At 39.8% G+C, this 19,557-nt stretch overlaps 1 protein-coding gene across 8 annotated transcripts in view; it reads left to right on the plus strand.

Annotated features, from left to right (window-relative positions):
• The window catches only part of RCBTB1 (RCC1 and BTB domain containing protein 1), a 66,171-nt gene extending 46,614 nt beyond the window's left edge, over positions 1-19,557 (plus strand). For 6 of the 8 annotated variants that reach the window (XM_028497702.2, XM_028497701.2, XM_028497703.2 and 3 more), the window contains 7 exons: positions 1,241-1,348; positions 1,848-1,990; positions 3,009-3,199; positions 6,509-6,695; positions 9,202-9,353; positions 10,133-10,263; positions 17,362-19,557. In XM_028497702.2, coding sequence (XP_028353503.1) covers positions 1,241-1,348; positions 1,848-1,990; positions 3,009-3,199; positions 6,509-6,695; positions 9,202-9,353; positions 10,133-10,263; positions 17,362-17,502 — 1,053 coding nt within the window. In that variant the 3' untranslated portion in view covers positions 17,503-19,557. The other 2 variants (XM_028497705.2, XM_028497706.2) reach the window with 2 other exon arrangements.

Genomic DNA, 19,557 nt, shown 5'->3' on the forward strand with positions numbered 1-19,557 from the left:
TGTGGGATCTTCCCGGACCGGGGCACGAACCCGCGTCCCCTGCATCGGCAGGCGGACTCTGAACCACTGTGCCACCAGGGAAGCCCTGAAAGTGCTTTTAGCCATCTCTTGTTAGTACCCTAAACTCCACGTCCCCTTTTTCCCTTTGTCACCCTGACTGGAAAGGCCCTCACCGACGCCTGTTTGCCCTGTGTTGCCATGGGGCGTGTTGCCACCCATATCTCGTGTTTCTGATTTGAGCCAGGCCTTTTGTCTGTTCCTGACCAGTACTTTACCCATGTCCCATGCTGGTCATTCTAAACCTTCAACACTCGCTGTCAAACCTATGCCCAGCTCTGCTGCTTTCAGCTGATGACGCCCTCTTGCTTAGGGCGCCTAAGGGATCGCCACATCCTCTTATGTCTCCTTCTTTAACCTCTTTCCTGGTCCCTCTTGTGGTGCCGCTGTCACCACCTTTGTTGGACCCTCATCAGAGCTTACCTGTTTGCTGATGGGAGATGAGTTTATATGTCGAGGTCTCCCTGCCTCTGGTCTTACACGCCGCAGTCACCCTTCATGTTGCCGCCAGCGTGATCTTTCCAGAATACAAATGTAGTCATATTGATCTCAGTTTTGGAATATTTCCAAAACTCGGTTTGTGTTTTGGCCCTTTGGGCCCTTACCTTTGCTTCTAGTCTCTCCCCAGCCACCACCCCAGCTGTCTCCAGCACATTCTGTGCCCTCCCCCTGAAGTGCCTTCAGCCCTGCTCAGACTTCTGCTTTCTGAAAAGTCCTGCCTAAACTTTCTTCTGTGGCTAAATCCTTTCTCCTCTCTACCTGTAGTGCCTTGATTATATTTCTATTACAGCGCTTGCCACCTGGCTGCAAAAAAATTGCATGTGTCCATCTCTCCTGTTAAACTGTTTCCAAAGACTTATTCCTAGTACCTTTCACAACGTCCTGAGATACAGTAGGTACTTAGTAATTGTTAATGAGCCTCAGCTTCCTCAGGTGTAAAACAAGAGTTAATGACTTGCCCAAGGCTATCCAACTAGTAAGCTATGGAGTAGAAACTGCCAGATGCTGTCACCCCTACCCCTAAAGCATCTTCTGTTTGGAGATCAGTTGTAGGATCACATTTAGTGGAATAGGAGTGTTGGAAGTGAAAAAAGTATCGGATTTGTTTAGATGGATGGCATTTTTAGCTCTTTCCTCTTACCAGCAGTTTTAAAAGCCTGTTCTCCCCCTTTCTCTGTCTAAGGTATACGGCTGGGGCTACAACGGCAATGGTCAGCTAGGCTTGGGAAACAACGGCAATCAGCTGACCCCCGTGAGAGTGGCAGCTTTGCACAGCGTTTGTGTGAACCAGGTACGTATGGTGGACCCTTAGGTGCTCGTCCCCATCTATCTTCCCTGCTCTGACTTGGCGGAATATTTGCAGGCTCTTAGTTCCCCGACCAGGGATCGAACCCATGCCTCCTGCAGTGGAAGTGTGGGGTCCTAACCACTGGACCGCCAGGGAATTCCCAGAGATTTACTCTTTAGTCAGTCTTTTTGAAGAGTACCCTGTGCCTTCATCTTCCACATTTAATATTATATCTTTCCTAAATTCCCATGATGGGAAGCAAGACCATGGTGCTGGCACACTGGTCTTGATAAGTAAAAAAAAAAACCAAAAAACTAATGTTAAAATATCCAGTAGTCTCAGGTATAGGCTTTTCTAATGCTTTTTTAATGTTCCAGAGAATGTCAGTCCACACCTGATGATGAATTGGCATTCTGCAGAAGCTGGCTGCAGTCTTTAAGCAGGTGTTTTCCCTGCCCTTCCTGTTCTCCTGTTTATGGTAACCGTTTAAATTTACTTGCAGATTGTCTGCGGCTATGCACATACTCTAGCACTAACTGATGAGGGCTTGCTCTATGCCTGGGGAGCTAACACGTATGGGCAGCTGGGAACTGGCAATAAAAATAACCTGCTAAGCCCAGCACACGTCGTGGTGGAGAAAGAAAGGTAACTTGTCGGTACCATGTCTTGCAATTGTGTGTGCGTTGGGACTTGGGACTGTGTGTGCTGGAGCTGTGGTCTTTGGCTTTGTAGCTCTTCTGTTTATTAACATTCTCATTTTGAACAAAGGAGTGTTGTACCAGTCAGAATGAACGTGAAGTTGACGTGATCCTTACACAGCTTTCTCAGATAACCACCTGAGATTGGTAGGCATTAATGCATCTGGGTATAATCCCTGCAGCTTCTTGTTGCCTGTTTAGTAGGGGAGAAAAGTAGGGTCTGTCACCATGTTGAAATTTAAAGCGTAGTATAAACTCGTCTTTTTGAGCCAACTAAAACAACTTTTAAACCAATAAAATCTGCCCTTGAAAGGGCATTATCTGTTTAAATATTGATTTGATTTAATATGTGTTACTGGAATAGATGCTTAATGTTTGTTCAGCCGTATTGTAAGGTCTTACCCACTAAGTGTTAGAATGTTGACTTCTGATTCTGGGACCCTGCCTAAGAAGCATACGGAGAATGTAGTAAGTTTGGCTTGATGTCCATTTGGATTGGGACATTCAGAGTCCATGACCCCTGGACCAGTGCCTATCAGCCTAATGAGTGTTCTGAGCACTGGTAGGGGGTGAGAGATGAAGTTGTATTTGTAAGGAAATGGTATATTGAATACAGTATTTTTTGCTACTGTCTAAGCCTCCAGAACTGTCGGGACATTTTTTTCCAGTGTCCACTTCCCTCATTTACTTTGGTTTCTAGTCCCTTTATCCAGGTTTTCCTCAACAGTATGCATTATTCATCCTAACTCAGATGAGGTTAGCGTGAGAAGTGGGGCAGCCAGGAAGGGAGACACACAGTACTCTTGCTCTGGTCTTTTGCTTTTGTCAGTATGACTTGGTAGCTAAAGTCCCTGGATCTTGGGCTTTTTGGGGTGTTCTGAGCACGAACTTTTTATTTACCTTGTGTGGCACGCTTGGGCTTCTGTGAGAAAGAAATGACGTGCGTTTTTCTGAAAACTTCCCAGGGTAATAGAGATTGCGGCCTGCCACTCTGCGCACACGTCTGCAGCCAAGACGCAGGGAGGGCACGTGTACATGTGGGGCCAGTGCCGGGGCCAGTCGGTGACCCTGCCCCACCTCACCCACTTCTCCTCCACCGACGATGTGTTCGCCTGCTTCGCCACGCCTGCCGTCACCTGGCGCCTCCTGTCTATAGGTAAGGAAGCTCAGGGCTGCTTCCCCCAGCCAAGGGTATCATCAGCTGACCAGTGTTCCTGCATATTTGCTGGCTGTGGGCTTTTTTAGGTTCAAAATGTTTTATCCTCCGTTAGCTTTAATACCTTTCCCCAAATTAGATTTGCATAATACAATTTATTAAAATGTTATGGAATATTGTATGGGTTTATTATTTTCTCCCCGTCAGTGTTTTCAGTTTAATTGAAGTGAAATTCATATACATAAAATTAACCATTTTTAAAGTGTACTATTCAGAGGCATTTAGTACCTTCACCATGTTGTGCAACCACCATTTATATCAAGTTCTAAAACACTTTGATCACCCTAAAAGAACACCCTGTACCCATTCTTTCTTTCCCCCAACCACTGGCAACTACCAATTTGCTTTTTGTTTCTATGGAATTACCTGTTCTGGATGTTTCATGTAAGTGGAATCATACAATGTGCAACCTTTTGTGTCTGGCTTTTACTCAATGCTTTTGAGACCCATCCAGGTTGTAGTATGCATCAGTACTTCTTTTCTTTTTATGGCTGAGTGGTATTCTGTAGTATATGTAGACCACATTTTGGTTATCCATTTATCTGTTGATGGACATTTGGATGGTTCCCCCTTTTAGCTTTTGTGAATAGTGCTGTTATGAACGTTCATGTACAAATTATTTGTTTGAGAAACGTGTTCTTAAGTGCTTTTGTTATATTAAATTTATTACATAATCTAATCTAACATGAACCAAAAATGAACTTTAAAAAAAATGAAGAACTTGTGGTTTTGTTAACTTTGTGGAGTTGTTAATTCCAATTTCCTTTCCTATTTTTCTTTCAATGAATCTCAGATACTTTTTTGGGGGGGGGAGGGGATCAAAACAGAGGTATTATAAAGGATAGTGGGGGACTTCTCGGTAGTCCAGTGGTTAAGACTCTGAGCTTCCACTGCAGGGGACCCAGGTTCGATCCTTGGTCAGGGAACTAAGATCCCACATGCCGCACGGCCCGGCCTTAGAAAAAAAAGGATAGTGGAATTCAGGTTGATCTTTGGTTATATAATCTGTCCCTTTTCTGAAGATTGTCTTCTTCAAGGGTCCATTGTTGACTGAAAATGTTAAAATGTAATCAAGCTGAGTAGCCATTAACATGATGATTTTAATCTCTTTCTTTGATTTCTTGTTTATTTCTACCTTTTTGCCAATGTATTTCTTCTAAATCGTTCTTTTGTTTGCGATGCAGAGGAAATAAGTGTCATGATACCCTGTGCTTGAAAATTAATATAGCTGTTGACAACACGGGGTTTGGGTTGCTCAGCAATTGATATTGAAGGTCTTGTAATAACGTTGTCATGCTCAGGTGTGTCAGGTAGCTGGAGCTGTCCCGTCATCAGGTGACCAGTCTATATGGTCATGGGGGCAAGAGTATGCTTAGGAAAAGTGAAACTGCTACTCAACTTAAAGTGAAACAAATGGAACTTTTCCAGGTTCTTTATAATACGATATTTTTTTTACAGTGAATGTTGTGATCAAAGAAAATTTAGTTCATAGAATGGGACTCTTTGGCCGTAATCACACCTATGTATAGACCCTGTACACATCTCAGAGTCCCATATACTGCTTAACCTGGACCTGTTTATAAAAGGCTTCCCTCAGGTTCGTGCATTTTAAAATCCTAATCCTGAAAAGACATTCTTTTCAGACCAAACATCCTAATATTTTCTGTTATTAAGTTTGGAAAAAGTATGGTCCCTGAATATATCTCCCAGGTGACTTCTTTCTCTTGCACCCGCCAAAAGTCAGAAGTGTTTGTTTCCTCTCAGTTTCTGATCTCAGCTGAGTGTCGGGAAGAAAGTCAGAGGATGAATTCACACCTATGAAGAACATTTCTTCTCTGAAGGGAGGTACTATACTTGTTGCCAGAAACCAAGATGGTCCAACCCTTAGGACTAGATGCGGGAGTTGAGGCACTGATAAGAAGCTGTTTTTTCCCTGGGGAGGTTGGTAGCAATCTAGACTCTTGGACTCTGGCCATCTTAGTTATTTCCTTTCTTTCATTCACTGGGGATTCAGGTTACAGGGTCAGGGAAAGCCTGGTTTTTGAGAGCTTGTCCACCTCTCCTCCACAGCCAAGAGAGCTCTGCATTGTCAGGGTAGGGGGAGGATGTACATTAAGGGAATAGGGCTTAGGCAAATGGTATTTCCTTGGGAGATTCTGATAATAAAGCTCGTGGAAAGCTCCTTTGTTAAGTTTCAGCCTAGTTTTTAGCAGTTGTCCCTCCTCTAAGACTTGCCCTGGTAACAGCAGCTGCTGAGAGTCACCTTCTCACCTCGGGGGACGTGGAAATCTGTCTCCTAATCGATGGTACCTTCATTCAGTGCCAGCGGGGGTCTCTGGAATTTAAAAATTTCCCCGTTAGCCTTCTTCTACCTCTTTCCCTTTGTTCACACATGGAAAGCACAAAGTGTTGCATGAGTTTGTACAAGTGCCTTTACTTTTCTTGATGATAGCACAGTTCTACTTACATATAAGAATTACATGTACTTACACCTTCCTATCAGGCAGTGTGATCATGGTTTTTAAAGCTGTTCTTTCTAAGTATACATTCCTACTAAGTAAGTTTGCTCTACTTTTAGATAGTGTGTAAGGATTATTGCTTGTACTGCATTAATTTTTAGCGTTAAGAAGGACGTTTAGATTCCAGATATTGAGGGAAAAGGGTCACCCTGTGAAAGAACACAACTCTTAGCCTGAGTGGTGAGTTTGTTTCTTAGGACTCCTTGAGTCAAATTTACCAACTCCTTGAAACTATCCCAAAGCAGAGCAAAGGTGTCCTTAGAGTTTCTGTCGAGGAAAATTGATAAATTCTTAGCCTTAGAAGAGCACCACTCAATTTTTGAGAGAAGTAGTTACCTAATCATGATGATCTATAACTTGCTCTTTTTTTAAAAAAATACACGTCTTTAATGTCTAACTTAGCATGTCAGACTGGTATTTGGCCTTTCCAAATATGTATTTTTTTCTGAAGTTTATACACTTAGGACACTTAGGTAACAGCAGCTGCTGAGAATCACCTTCTCATCTCAGGGGACGACAAAAACTGTCTCCTGCGTCTGTAGTACCTTCATTCAGTGCCAATGAGGGTCCCTGATTTTTTGTTTCCCCATTAGCCTGTGAAATTTAATTTAATTTCTGTGACATTGATTTTAATTTAATACTGTGAAATTGATTTGTTGAGTAAAGTCTGAACTCTTCTGAAAAAAATCTAATGGAATTATCCATCATGCTAATCATTATCTTTCTGAAGTCTTTCAAAGCTTGAACATGTTTCCTGAGCTTCCTGTATTAACGTGCTCGTTTCCTTCAGAGCATGAAGACTTTTTAACAGTTGCAGAGTCACTGAAGAAAGAATTTGACAGTCCGGAAACTGCCGATCTGAAGTTTCGAATTGATGGGAAATATATCCATGTCCATAAAGCTGTTTTGAAAATCAGGTATTTTCTCATGAGTTTAGAGTCATCAATAACCTTACTTTCTTCTACAATCTCCATTTCTGGGCTTCCCTGGTGGCGCAGTGGTTGAGAGTCCGCCTGCCAATGCAGGGGACACAGGTTCGTGCCCCAGTCCGAGAAGATCCCACATGCCGCGGAGCGGCTGGGCCCATGAGCCATGGCCGCTGAGCCTGCGCGTCCGGAGCCTGTGCTCCGCAGCGGGAGAGGCCACAACAGTGAGAGGCCCGCATACAGCAAAAAAAAAAAAAAAAAAAAAAAAAAATACAATCTCCATTTCTTTGTTATTCCACAAAATGGGGACTAATAAGAAATAATCTCGGTAGTAGAGAGAAATGGCACAGCTCAATCCATTCATTATGAAGAGTTCTGCATGTTATCCGTGTGTGTTTGTGTGTGTGTGTGTGTGTGCACTCATGTGCCTTTTAGAAAAAGTGTAATGTAGTATTTTTCTGTATTGTTTTTCAAATGAAGGAGATCATGAATACTTATTTTGATCAAAAAATTTGTATATAAGGTTTAAGAAAATACAAAAGATTATCAGTGAAAAGCCTATATATCTTTTTTTACTCTTAATTAAAGATTCATTTTCCATAAGCAGAAAACTCTTAGGAATACTGGACTTCCTAGCCCTGAGAGACATCTAATTCCCAATTAAAGAAATGTTTTTAAATATAGTAAATGGCAGGAGTTCTTTGTATAAATGTGAGGGAGCTTTGTATTTATTAGTACCTGGACCATTGCTCACTGAGGCTGCCATTACAGAGAAAGAGGCACATAAAATCAGACCATTGACAGTTAAACTAGCCACTTACAAGTCTTTTTTGAAAATGTAGTTAAATATTTATTTACAAAATAACAAGTTTTAAGGAACCGAAAAGCTATGTCATCCATTACTTTAAGGGAGTAAGTATCTGCACCAAAGTATTAACTGAAAAGGTGAACGGGAAATGTTTCTATCTGTGAACCTGTGGCCAGCCAGTCTGTTCCTTTCCTGTATAGCTTTCTGACCGATTTCATCTGTTAGTTCTTGCTTAGACAACTGCATCTTTTTACTTCCCACATGAGGTAAGTTCCTTTGTAAGTGGAGCCATTCTTTTAGTATTCTGAATGGATATTGAAAGTATTTTTGTGTTTCTAGTGTAACTCATTTTAAAAGGATTTGAAAAGGTGATTTTAAAAAAATTATAAAGTATGTTATACTTGAAGAAAATTGAATATTCAGAAATCAGTTCCTCATAGGGACTTCCCTAGTGGCGCAGTAGTTAAGAATCCGCCTGCTAATGCAGGGGACACGGGTTCGATACCTGGTCTGGGAAGATCCCACATGCTGCAGAGCAACTAAGCCCATGCGCTACAACTACTGAGCCTGTGCTCTAGAGCTCGTGAGCCACAGCTGCTGAGCCCGCGTGCCACAGCTACTGAAGCCCACGCACCTAGAGCCCGTGCTCTGAAACGAGAAGCCACCACAATGAGAAGCCAGCGCACCTCAACGAAGAGTAGCGCCCGCTCGCTGCAACTAGACAAAGCCCGCGTGCAGCAATGAAGACCCAGTGTAGCCAAAAATAATAAATAAACAAATAGAAAGAAATCAGTTCCTCATATAGGTGGATTTGTGTATGAAATACAATACAAAAAGACCTATTTAGGTTTTCTTGAAATATGTGACTATTCTAGTGAATGTGTTTTATAAATAAATTGGTAACAGGCTTGGGAGGAGAGGGAGGGGAGCAGGTCAGAGCAAAGGAACAAAATAGGGGTGGTGGCTGTTTTGAAGATGAGTCAGAAAAGAAGGAAAATTGTCATGTAAGGTAATGGGAAAAAAATCCTCTTAAATATAATTCAGTTAACATTTAAAACAGTTTTAAGAATATGCTGATTACATGACACACAAAACATGAATCATTTGAATGACATGAACATATATTAAAAGTTCGAACACTCATTTCTGAATTTCTTTTAATTTCATTGTTTAAAATACCCTTCTGGGCTTCCCTGGTGGCGCAGTGGTTGCGCGTCCGCCTGCCGATGCGGGGGAGCCGGGTTCGCGCCCCGGTCTGGGAGGATCCAAAAATAAAATACCCTTCTATACAACATTTAGAAAAAAAAACAAGCAAGCAGAAAAACTTGATCTGAATGGGGTCTACCAAATGCAAACAGTGGTACTGTTGAAGTGGTAGGTACTTCTAGGCTCCATGTATAATTCTTACTATTTAATAGGCAGTATAAAAAATGAAAGTGAGTGTACATACAAGGTGAATGTAAAAGGCCTTGCCTGTGGAATATGTTTGGGTTCTTGTACATGGAATGAATGTATTGGGTTGGCCAAAAAGTTCATTTGGGCTTTTCCATAACATCTTACGGAAAAACCCGAACAAACTTTTTGGCCAACCCAATACTATTCAAATATTAGTAGTTAAGCATACCTGTAATATTTGTTTATCCCTGATTTCATCAACTTAATTAGGTAACTTGTGCTGTTCTATTTTAGGTGTGAGCACTTTCGATCCATGTTCCAGTCTTATTGGAATGAGGACATGAAGGAGGTGATAGAAATAGACCAGTTTTCCTACCCCGTGTACCGTGCCTTTCTCCAGTACCTCTACACAGATACAGTGGATCTGCCGCCTGAAGATGCTATAGGTACCAGCCACGTTGGGACTGGCCAGGGCACAGGGTCAAAAATAAAACTCCCTGTATTCTTAGAGTATTGAAATGTAAAAAGTTTCAGGTTTATTGGTTTTTACGTGGTTTTTAAGATTTGAAGTAAATGCCTTTAAAAAGTAGTACTGTATTTGGGAGAGGGATGGACTCAAGAGTTTGGGGTTAGTAGATGCAAACTATTACATATAGAATGAATAAACAACAAGGTCCTATTGTATAGCACAGGGAACTATATTCAATATCTTGGGATAAACCATAATGGAAAAGAATATAAAAAAGAATGTATACCTGTGTATAACTGAGTCACTTTGCTGTGCTGCAGAAATTAACACAACATTGTAAATCAACTGTACTTCAATAAAAAAATTTTTAAAGATAGTATTGTATAGATATGGTTAATAATTATGGACACTATATATGACTGTGGTCTTATTTTACTTTTTTAATACTGAAGTATAAGTTGCTAATGGATTTAGCGTATCATTTTGGAAACAAAATGAGGGGGGAAATTCAATTTTTTCTCCTTCCTTTGTACTACAGAAGAAATTGTATAAAGTGAGTATAGGAGAGGTATGTTTGGGAGGTGGGGAAGGGAAGAACTGAAAAAGAGAATTTATTTAATAAAATTCAGAGTGTTATTCCCTAAGAAGCTTCTGCCGATTTATCTACATAACTCTTCACCAAAATGAAATATATATATTTATAAATTATTGGAAATTATTGTAACCTCAATTAAGCTTTCCACATTTTACTTTTAGGTCTTTTGGATTTAGCGACGTCTTACTGTGAAAACAGACTGAAGAAACTTTGTCAGCACATTATCAAGCGAGGAATCACTGTGGAGAATGCCTTTTCATTGTTCTCTGCCGCGGTCAGATATGATGCAGAGGTAACATAAAATAATAAGCAGAAACACAAACCGCCCTTAACATCCCATGAGCACGTTTCCCCGCATTCTTATATGAGACAAGAAGCGTGATGAGTAACTTCACTTCTATGTAGGGAATCACTGAACTGACTGACCCCTAAAAAATGAAATCTGGCTTGCTTTAGTCTCTGTTCATAGTTTCAAAAATGGTTGTTTCTCTACTTATATTTTTACCTAAGATAGGAAGCTAACTGAAGTCCCAGAAGCTATACTTCAGGTTGGAATATAAAGTGCCATACCTAATGGGACTAACAAACAGCATATTTTAGTTTCAAGTATTTCTCCAGGTCAGCTTAATATATTTTTCTCAAGGTCCACTTTGCTGTCTCCCCAGCTCTCCCCTGTTGTAAACCAAGGCTGCCCTGTGATTTATAGCTGTGTATGCTCTGAAATTCTATCATCGTCTAATTATCACTCACGGTTATTCATGGGTGAAGAGCTTGCTCTGGACTCCTTTTTGTTTGTTTGCTTTTTATATTGGATTGATTGATGGATCTCTAGAGAGTCTCTGAATGAATGGACTTTTGGGAGTCTTGTGTTTTGGACATTTATGTACATTTTCTTTAAGTTAAGAGCCACAATATCATCAGATTGTAAGCTCCCTCTTGAGCAGGAACTGTATCTTATTCATCTGTGTGCCTTGTGCCTTGCACATGATAATCTTTGTTGAACTGAATGAAGATTGTACCACGTGAAGGATACATGAAGGATAATTAGTGAACTAAAGGCTGGTATGGTTGGTTTTACCTATTCATGGAGAATAAAAGTCAAAGAGCAAGAGTTTTGGAGTTACAGATGTCTAGCTAAGGTGTGCACCCTAAATGGCACAATTAGTCTTTCTTATAGGTATTTTGTCATCATATGATGAGGCAGATTACCTGGTATGAGGGAAATTACCAGACACCTGCAAAGATCTGCAGCTGTGGCCTTGGAGATGTGGTGGATAGACTTCATCTTCGTCACATTTGGGGATCGAAATGGACCATTATGTCTTGCATTTTCAAAATGTATCCTATCTTTATTTCAGATTATATTATGATTATGAATATTTGGTAAGGTCAGATATAGCTGATTTTCTCTGTGACCTTTTCAACAGGTGGAATGATGATCAAAGTCAATCATTTCTAATGGGAAATGGAAATATAGTTTTTTTTCCTACCCTTTCTTTGTCATCGTGAACATCTTTATTAGAAATGCTATTTCTTTAGATTTTATTTCTGCCCAATGATGTAATTTTAAATTGGTCCATGGCTTTTCTGTCCCATTTGGTGATTGACTTTAGAATCTTCTGGGTCTCACCATACTCCTCCTCAGTGCTGATGAGTTCCATATTCTTGGGATTGATTAGCATCTTGCTGACCAAAACCAGTCAGAACCACCTGGGCAGAGGCAGATATCTCGGCTTGAGTTGCTAGAAATTTCTTTCTCACTTTCAGCTAATATCTACCCCAAAAAGTTTATAGAAAATGCCTTATTCCACTTCTCCCCAGGCCGGTTGATCATTTCCTTCACTAGTTTTCACTTTTCTGATATCAAGTATAGATACATTAAAAGCTGTCCCTTGTTGAGACCACAAACGCATGTGCTACCCCAGAGTCTGTCACAGTGCGGGCATATAGTTGGCACTCAGAAATGTATGTTGAGTTAAATAAACGAATGAATGTGTAATATTTGAAACACCTCACCATGAAGTTCTGCTTTTTTAAAAAAATGTAAAAACAAACAACAACTCACAACCCCGCAAGTATTACACATTCACTGTAGAAGAATTAGAAAATAGAAGGCAAAAAGCCTTCTTTCTAGGTTGTATGGTTTTGATTGTGTTGGGAGTTATGTAATTGACTAATGTAGCTTTATGTTTTATTTCCTTAATACTGTAGAATGTAGAAAGTAAATAAATGAAGTCTCTAGAATATAAAAATAAAACCCACTTACTATATCTATTAGTTGATGGGAAGCTGCTCCTAAGACAGATTGGAAATTAGCTGCAAATCCGTTGTTTTCAGACATTGAACTTGGGGACCCTACTTGACTTTCCCTTCACTCTGTTGGTTGAAATGCTGGGAGGATGGAGACTACCTGCCTCTCATGTTTCTTCTCTTTGCTATAAAAATTACTGTGGTTCCTCCATGCCTCCTTTTGACAAGAGAATTTTGAAGCAAATGGACATACATAAAAAGAACACAAATGTATTGACTCAGTAGTTGTGGAGATTTTAAAAAGTAAGCTAATTGTTGTGGAACCCTTGCATTATGAATGCATTGTCAAACTTTCTGCACGTTTTTATAAAGTAAAGAAGGAGAAGGAGCACTTAAATATTCCTCTAGTACAAACCTGAAAAAGTATCGCCATCAAGGGAGAAAATGTGTATAAAACATTGTCTCGTGATAGTTCTGATCACCTTATAAACATTTTGAAATGCTTCGATTTATACTGTTTCTTTTCAGGAGATTTTTATTTTCTGTGTCTATTTGAACATTAGAAGAAACAGTTGGGGAATTTTTTTTGTTTAACCAGAGTAGAAAACTTTCCAGAAAATCCTACTTCCTGAGCAGCTATGTCTTAAAATTTTGCTTTTGGTGGGAAGCAATAAATATGAGCCAGGAATCTAGTTCCAAAATTGATTTGGGATATGAGTATTGGAAAACGTGCTAAAGCCAGATGGTCAGCATTTATTTCTTTTTTTCAAGGGATTAAATTAAAAGTTTTTTGTCATCAGTAGACTGTAAAATACTTTTTGGGTAGTGAGAGAAGGCACCTTTAAAATTTTTTTCCAGTATAGTGAGACACTTAAATACATTCTAAAAAACAAAATCAAAACCTACTTTGATGTGGAATATTTTGTACTTGATATGCAGTTGACCCTTGAACAGTGCAGGGGTTAATCGCGTTTAACTTACAGTCAGCCCTCCATATCCCTGGTTCGTCCGCATCTGCGGATTCAGTCAAACTTGGATCCTGTAGTGCTGTAGTATGCACTACTGAAAAATATCCTGGGTAAGTGGACCCACGCAATTCAAACCTGTGTTGTTCAAGGGTCAACTATACTATCAAGTGAATTCGAGACTTAATAATGTTTGGGTTTTGTTATCTAATTATTTTAACAACACGTTTGGACAGTTAGGTGTGGTTCTCAGTATCTGCCATCTGAAATGTGTCTCAAGGGTGGCCTGTGACACAGAGGTCTTGGCCAAGTGTCCTTCCACAGGAAGTCTTAGCACTCTCATGTATTTTAGATTTTAAGGCTGGATAAGAACTCCGTTGAAGGCTGTATTAGCATTTTTAAAATGTGGATATTAAGACCATCAATTCTCTGCGTTTTGTTTCTAAAGAAAATCTGTGGAAAGGAAAAACAACTTATTTTCAGAGTGTGTATAGTGATTGGAATAATTTAATTTAAATGCTTAAAGATTTGGAGCAAATTTGTAAATTTAGAATAGCAATATTTTATTTTGATCTTCCTAATTATAACAAATATGATATCTGATTTACCTCAGAACCACTTTACAATAATTTCACCACAGAATGTCATAAACATGGACTTTGGTTTCTAAAACACCAAGATACCGTATTAGACTCCTTGATTTTATCCCCTCCCCACTTCCTTATTCCGTGGCCTTGAGAAGAGACTCTTAGGAACTTTTTTCATCTGCTGGTCAAGTGCTCCTTCTCATCCTTCTTAGAAATTTTTTTTTTTAAGCCCAGCAGTCCTGTTATAGTTGACTTATTAGTTGGGTAAGAGTTGCATTTTCTTCTAGGTAATTGAAGATCTGATCGTTTGCAGAGTGAGGTGAACAGATCATGTAGGTTTTTATAGTATTTAAGAATCATCAGAAGGGTGTTTATCTAATCCACACGTCAACATCAACAGCACGCTGGCTCAGGTTGCGAAGTGAATGTGCTTGGCTGTGCCACGCTCTGGTTCAGGCAAATGAACGTGCAAATTCCAGTTTCTCTCTTCAGGTGTGTTCAGTGCTTCCTGTTCCCAAGTTCTGCCTTATCCAAGGTGTAATTAGTTATTTAAACAACCCAGATTTAGATTATTTTCAGTATTCTTGAAACCGTTAAACATTTGTTGAATACAGTTGACCCTTGATCAACACAGGTTTGAACTGCACAGATCCACTTATATGTGGATATTTTTCAATAGTAAGTACTACAGTACTACGCGATCCACAGTTGGTTGAACCTGCGATTGTGAAGGGCCAGCTATTAATTATACTTGGATTAACCCCTGTGTTTTTCTTTTTTTTTTTTTTTTTTAAATTTTATTTATTTATTTATGGCTGTGTTGGGTCTTCGTTTCTGTGTGAGGGCTTTCTCTAGTTGCGGCAAGTGGGGGCCACTCTTCATCACGGTGCATGGGCCTCTCACTCTCGCGGCCTCTCTTGTTGCGGAGCACAGGCTCCAGACGCGCAGGCTCAGCAGTTGTGGCTCACGGGCCCAGTTGCTCCGCCCTGTGTTTTTCAAGTGTCAACTGTACTGAGAAATCTTTCCAAACTAATTGGAGGGGAAGGGAAGGCAGTTTGATAAAACTATTTTCATAGGTATATGAACTGATTTGTAATTAGAAGCACCATTTGTATACCTGTACTATATAAAAAAGTTCTTAAAGTTTATACTCAAGGTAATCTATACAGTTAGTGAACTGAATAAACTCACTTTTTCATTATACTACAAAGATCTTTAATTCCAAATAAGCAGATATAGAAGTGGTAAGGTTTTGCAGTGTCAGAATTTAGTGCCCTCTCTTTCTCCTTTGAATTTGAAATTATATAATTAAAACTTAATATTTAAAGATCCTTATCTGATACATTACATGGTTTGAAGAACTTTTTGTTCTGTCACTGGCTCCTTCTTCCTAAGTTATATGTAGATAAACTAGTTTTCTGTTTTTGATAAACAAGATTAAAATATGACTTTCATCTTTCCATGGGATATAATTTAGTCCCTAGAGCTATTTATTAACCATTGGGTTATGATACCAGGAGTAGTGCTTTTTCTTTAATAATAATGTGAGAGAGAGAATGTTTTCTATTGTTTAACATTTTAGTTTATTGTAATACACCCGCGCATTCAGCTGTCCATTCACCCCACCGGGAATCTCTTATTAAAAAACATGGATTCAGATATTGTGCTAACATTTTAAATGCATTTTCAATTATCTGGAGAATAAAACTCTGACAGTAGCTGGCTGAGAGACATTAAATGTGGTTTATCTTTTACTGGTTATATGACTGGAGGGGAGGGACGAGAGACTCTTAGAATAAGGAAGTATTTGTTTGCAGGGGTCTGAAAGGGGTGTTTCTGTATGCGGACGCGGCCCTTCCCCACCCTGCCTAAAATTCTCATTTGGTGGTGGCTGGGAAACACAAAACCAAGACCCTACAGTTTAACAGTTGTTGAGATCCTAGTTTGACAGAACCCTGAGTACTGACCTTTAGTACTGCTGGCCACGTTACAGAAACTGAGCTATTAGACTTCATCTTTGTGTACATTCCAGGTACCTAATTGATTTAATAAATATGTTCCACTTTTTTTTTTTAATAAAATTTTTTTTTTTTTTTTTTTGCTGTCTTGCGTCTTCGTTGCTGCGCACAGGCTTTCTCTAGTTGTGGTGAGCGGGGGCTACTCTTCATCGCGGTGCACGGGCTTCTCACTGCAGTGGTTTCTCCTGTAGTGGAGCATGGGCTCTAGGCACGCGGGCTTCAGTAGTTGTGGCTCGCGGGCTCTAGAGTGCAGGCTCAATAGTTGTGGCGCACGGGCTTAGTTGCTCCACGGCATGTGGGATCTTCCCAGACCAGGGCTCAAACCTGTGTCCCCTCCATTGGCAGGCAGATTCTTAACCACTGTGCCACCAGGGAAGCCCCTGTTCCAATGCTTGAAAGGACAAACAACAATATAGTAGAGTTTTGCTGGAGATGAAAGCATAGGTAGAAATAGATCTTTTTAAAAAATTTATTTTATTTATTTATTTTTGGCTGTGTTGGGTCTTCATTGTATGCGTGGGCTTTCTCTAGTCACAGCGAGCAGGGGCTACTCTTTGTGGCGGTGCACAGGCTTCTCATTGTGGTGGCCTCTCTTACTGCGGAGCACGGGCTCTAGGTGCGCAGGCTTCAGTAGTTGTGGCACGTGGGCTCAGTAGTTGTGGCTCATGGGCTCTAGAGTGCAGGCTCAGTAGTTGTGGCGCATGGGCTTAGTTGCTCCGCGGCATGTGGGATCTTCCCGGAGCAGGACTTGAACCCGTGTCCCCTGCATTGACAGGTGGATTCTTAACCACTGCGCCACCAGGGAAGCCCATAAATAGATTTTAAATTGTTCTGGTTTGCCACTTGTGTATGTTACTCTCCCTCTGAATGTTGGTAGTTGGTAACTTCCATTTGTCTAACTGAGAAGTCAAGTCTCTGTGACTATTCTTTTGTGGATTGACTATCCGAGAAATTAGCGTGGTGGAAGTTGTAGTATATTATTCTTTGTGGCTTTAAAAATGAAGGCATCTTTATATAGGAGAGCATGAAAGTGAATTTAAGGTCTTTGGAAGTTTTATTTTTATTGTGTCACTTTATGTTGACCATTTCTCTTCATCACTTTTCTGTTTCTTAAAGTCTTCTCTTCCTTGGACCAAATGACCCACATCTTAATTCTTTTCTCTGACTTCTTAAATGTGGTAAAACATATGATATGGACAAAAGTTGCTTTCAGCTTTTTAAAACCATGTATTTGAGTGACTAGACTATGTGATAACCATGAGGAAATCACCCCCCCCCCACTGTGGGGTGTGTGTGTGTGTGTGTGTGTGTGTGTGTGTGTGTGTGTGTGTGTGTGTGTGTGTGTGTGTTTTGAAGAGTCAGACTTGAGTAGGGGAACCATTGCTTTTACTGTGTGATGAATAAATAAGTTTGTAGTTTTCTGACATGTACCTGTGGTCACTTGTTGGCCTAGTTTGAGGTTTCTGGCCTCAAATCTCTTCTGGGGGAGGGTGAGGGAGCTGGAGAGAAGTAATTCAAAGTTAATTAAAAAAGGCCTCTTCTTGTTTTTATTTTTGTTGTGTGTGTCCAGGATTTAGAAGAATTCTGCTTTAAGTTTTGCATCAATCATTTGACAGAAGTTACACAGACTGCAGCATTTTGGCAAATGGATGGCCCTCTGCTAAAGGAATTCATTGCTAAAGCCAGTAAATGTGGAGCCTTTAAGAACTGAAGCCCAAGACTGCTGGGTTTGGTGTGAGTGCTCTGGGGCTGGTGATGGTGTGTCGTTTGTGCTTTATGGGTGATGTCATTCTGCAGGTAAAAGAGCCCATCAGGTTGTTTTGCTCACATGGAGATACAGTTCTCTGTGTAGGGATACAGAAAGGGTGTACGGCTTTTCCTGAACCCATTTTAAACAACCCTTATTTCCAGATGTGTATATTTTAAATGTGACCTTAACGTTTGGCTGGGACATTGTAAAAGGGTGAAAGTCTAGCTGGTTGGTTGTTTTTTGTTTGGTTTGGTTTTGATTAGAGGAACTCCTGAAGTTGGAAAGGGCTTTGCGACAAGTCTCCTGGCTTGCATACCAACACCCCTTTTGACGCCAACTGTGAGATGTAGAGGCCCCGCTGGGAACGACAGATGCTGACTTGGGGGCTTGTTGAAGGGCTGCATTAGTTGCTAGTTCAGTAGCCTCACTGTGAAGGAATAGTTAAGATTGTCTGAGGCTTTTGTTTGTGTATTTGCATTATTGATGACTTTTTAAACTTCAAAATAATATTCAATTTAATATAAGCCTATTGAAATGATAATTATGTGAAGATGAATTTCTAGGTTAGTCAGGGTTTCTCTTAAGACTTAAGTACATAAAGAGTAGTAATGTAGAACTATCTGTGAAAACTTGATAATGAAAGAAACTTCATTTGGGTGAAAGTGGATATTTTATAACTCAGAGTCTCCACTACTAACAGCGTTTTATTAAGGTTAAATTTGAGAACCCAAATTTAAATCCCCCCACCTTTTCTCCTATACATGCTAATCATATAAGAGGAAAATAGTGATATATTCAACGTACTCTTGCCTTCCTGAATTGTGGTTGCTGAATCATCAGATCTACATCTGACTCAAATAAGTGGTTCTTAAAACCAAGTTTCTTACAGGACTTAATAGAATTTGTTTTTATCGATTTTTATCTATGCCAAATGCTGTCACCCATTTTGCTTATTTGAAATGTCGCCAGCTTTCACATTTGATTTTCCTTTCCTTTTAATTGTGTTAGGTAACTTTGAAAAAGGATCTAAATTTTGAGGGCGTTTTTTAGGTCTGGCTGTGAAATGTGACTTTGGGAAGTAAGAGTGTTCAGCTCTGAGTTTTATCCTGTGTGCCCGTTGAGCATGCTTCAAGAACAAAGCTTTGTTCTACTCTCTGGCCCACGGGCTCATTTCCATTTGTGGGAGCTCCTTTAGTGAACTGTTTCATGTTTGGAAGGTCCTCCATCTGAATTTAGAGACCAAATCCATTTTCAGACCCCAATTAACAAGAGGGTGAAGAGATGCTGCAGCTACTGTTTTTAGCAGTGTTTCTAAGTGTATGTTGCGGGGGTGAGGTCCCAAAGATGGAAATGCATGGATAGGTGAAATAAACACAAACCCGGAAGTCCCCGCCCCCTTTTCTTGACCATGTTGCAAGTGATTGAAGCCCAATGAGTTATTAGGTTAGAATTAGTTCTGCAACATAATAGAATTTTCTTACTAGGTTGATAAATGTACATTAATTTGATTATTAGCTATGATGGGTAGTGTTTCTAACAATCACTGTCTATAGGCTTATGATCTGGACAAAACAAGAACTTCAGTAAGTTTACTATTGCTCTTACTTGAAAAAAAAACTTTAAAAAAGCACAAATTAACATAGATCCATTTCCATAGATAGTTCATTCACTAAACAAATATTTACTGAGTTCCCAATAGGTGAAGAACCACTTCTCATGTTAGATTACTGAGTAATTTGTATGAGTATATTTTCAGTGAAGAGAACAGAAAAAAGTCTTTCAGAAAGTACTTGAGTATCTTGTGTTGTTTTTTTTTTAAAATATGCTCTCATTTTTCTACTTGGTTTTGTTGTTAATCATAGCAGGAGATGAAAACTATTCTTTGAATTGTTTTTTTCATCTGATATAATAATGAAAGCCAAAGTATTGGTATTTCTTCAAATAGCCCTAAAATGTACTCTTGAACTTCCTACTGGAACAAGGTTTGATACGCTAGTTATATAGGTTGTATTTATG

This window comes from Physeter macrocephalus, chromosome 13, assembly GCF_002837175.3.
Source record: "Physeter macrocephalus isolate SW-GA chromosome 13, ASM283717v5, whole genome shotgun sequence".
Classification (NCBI taxonomy): Eukaryota; Metazoa; Chordata; class Mammalia; order Artiodactyla; family Physeteridae; genus Physeter; species Physeter macrocephalus.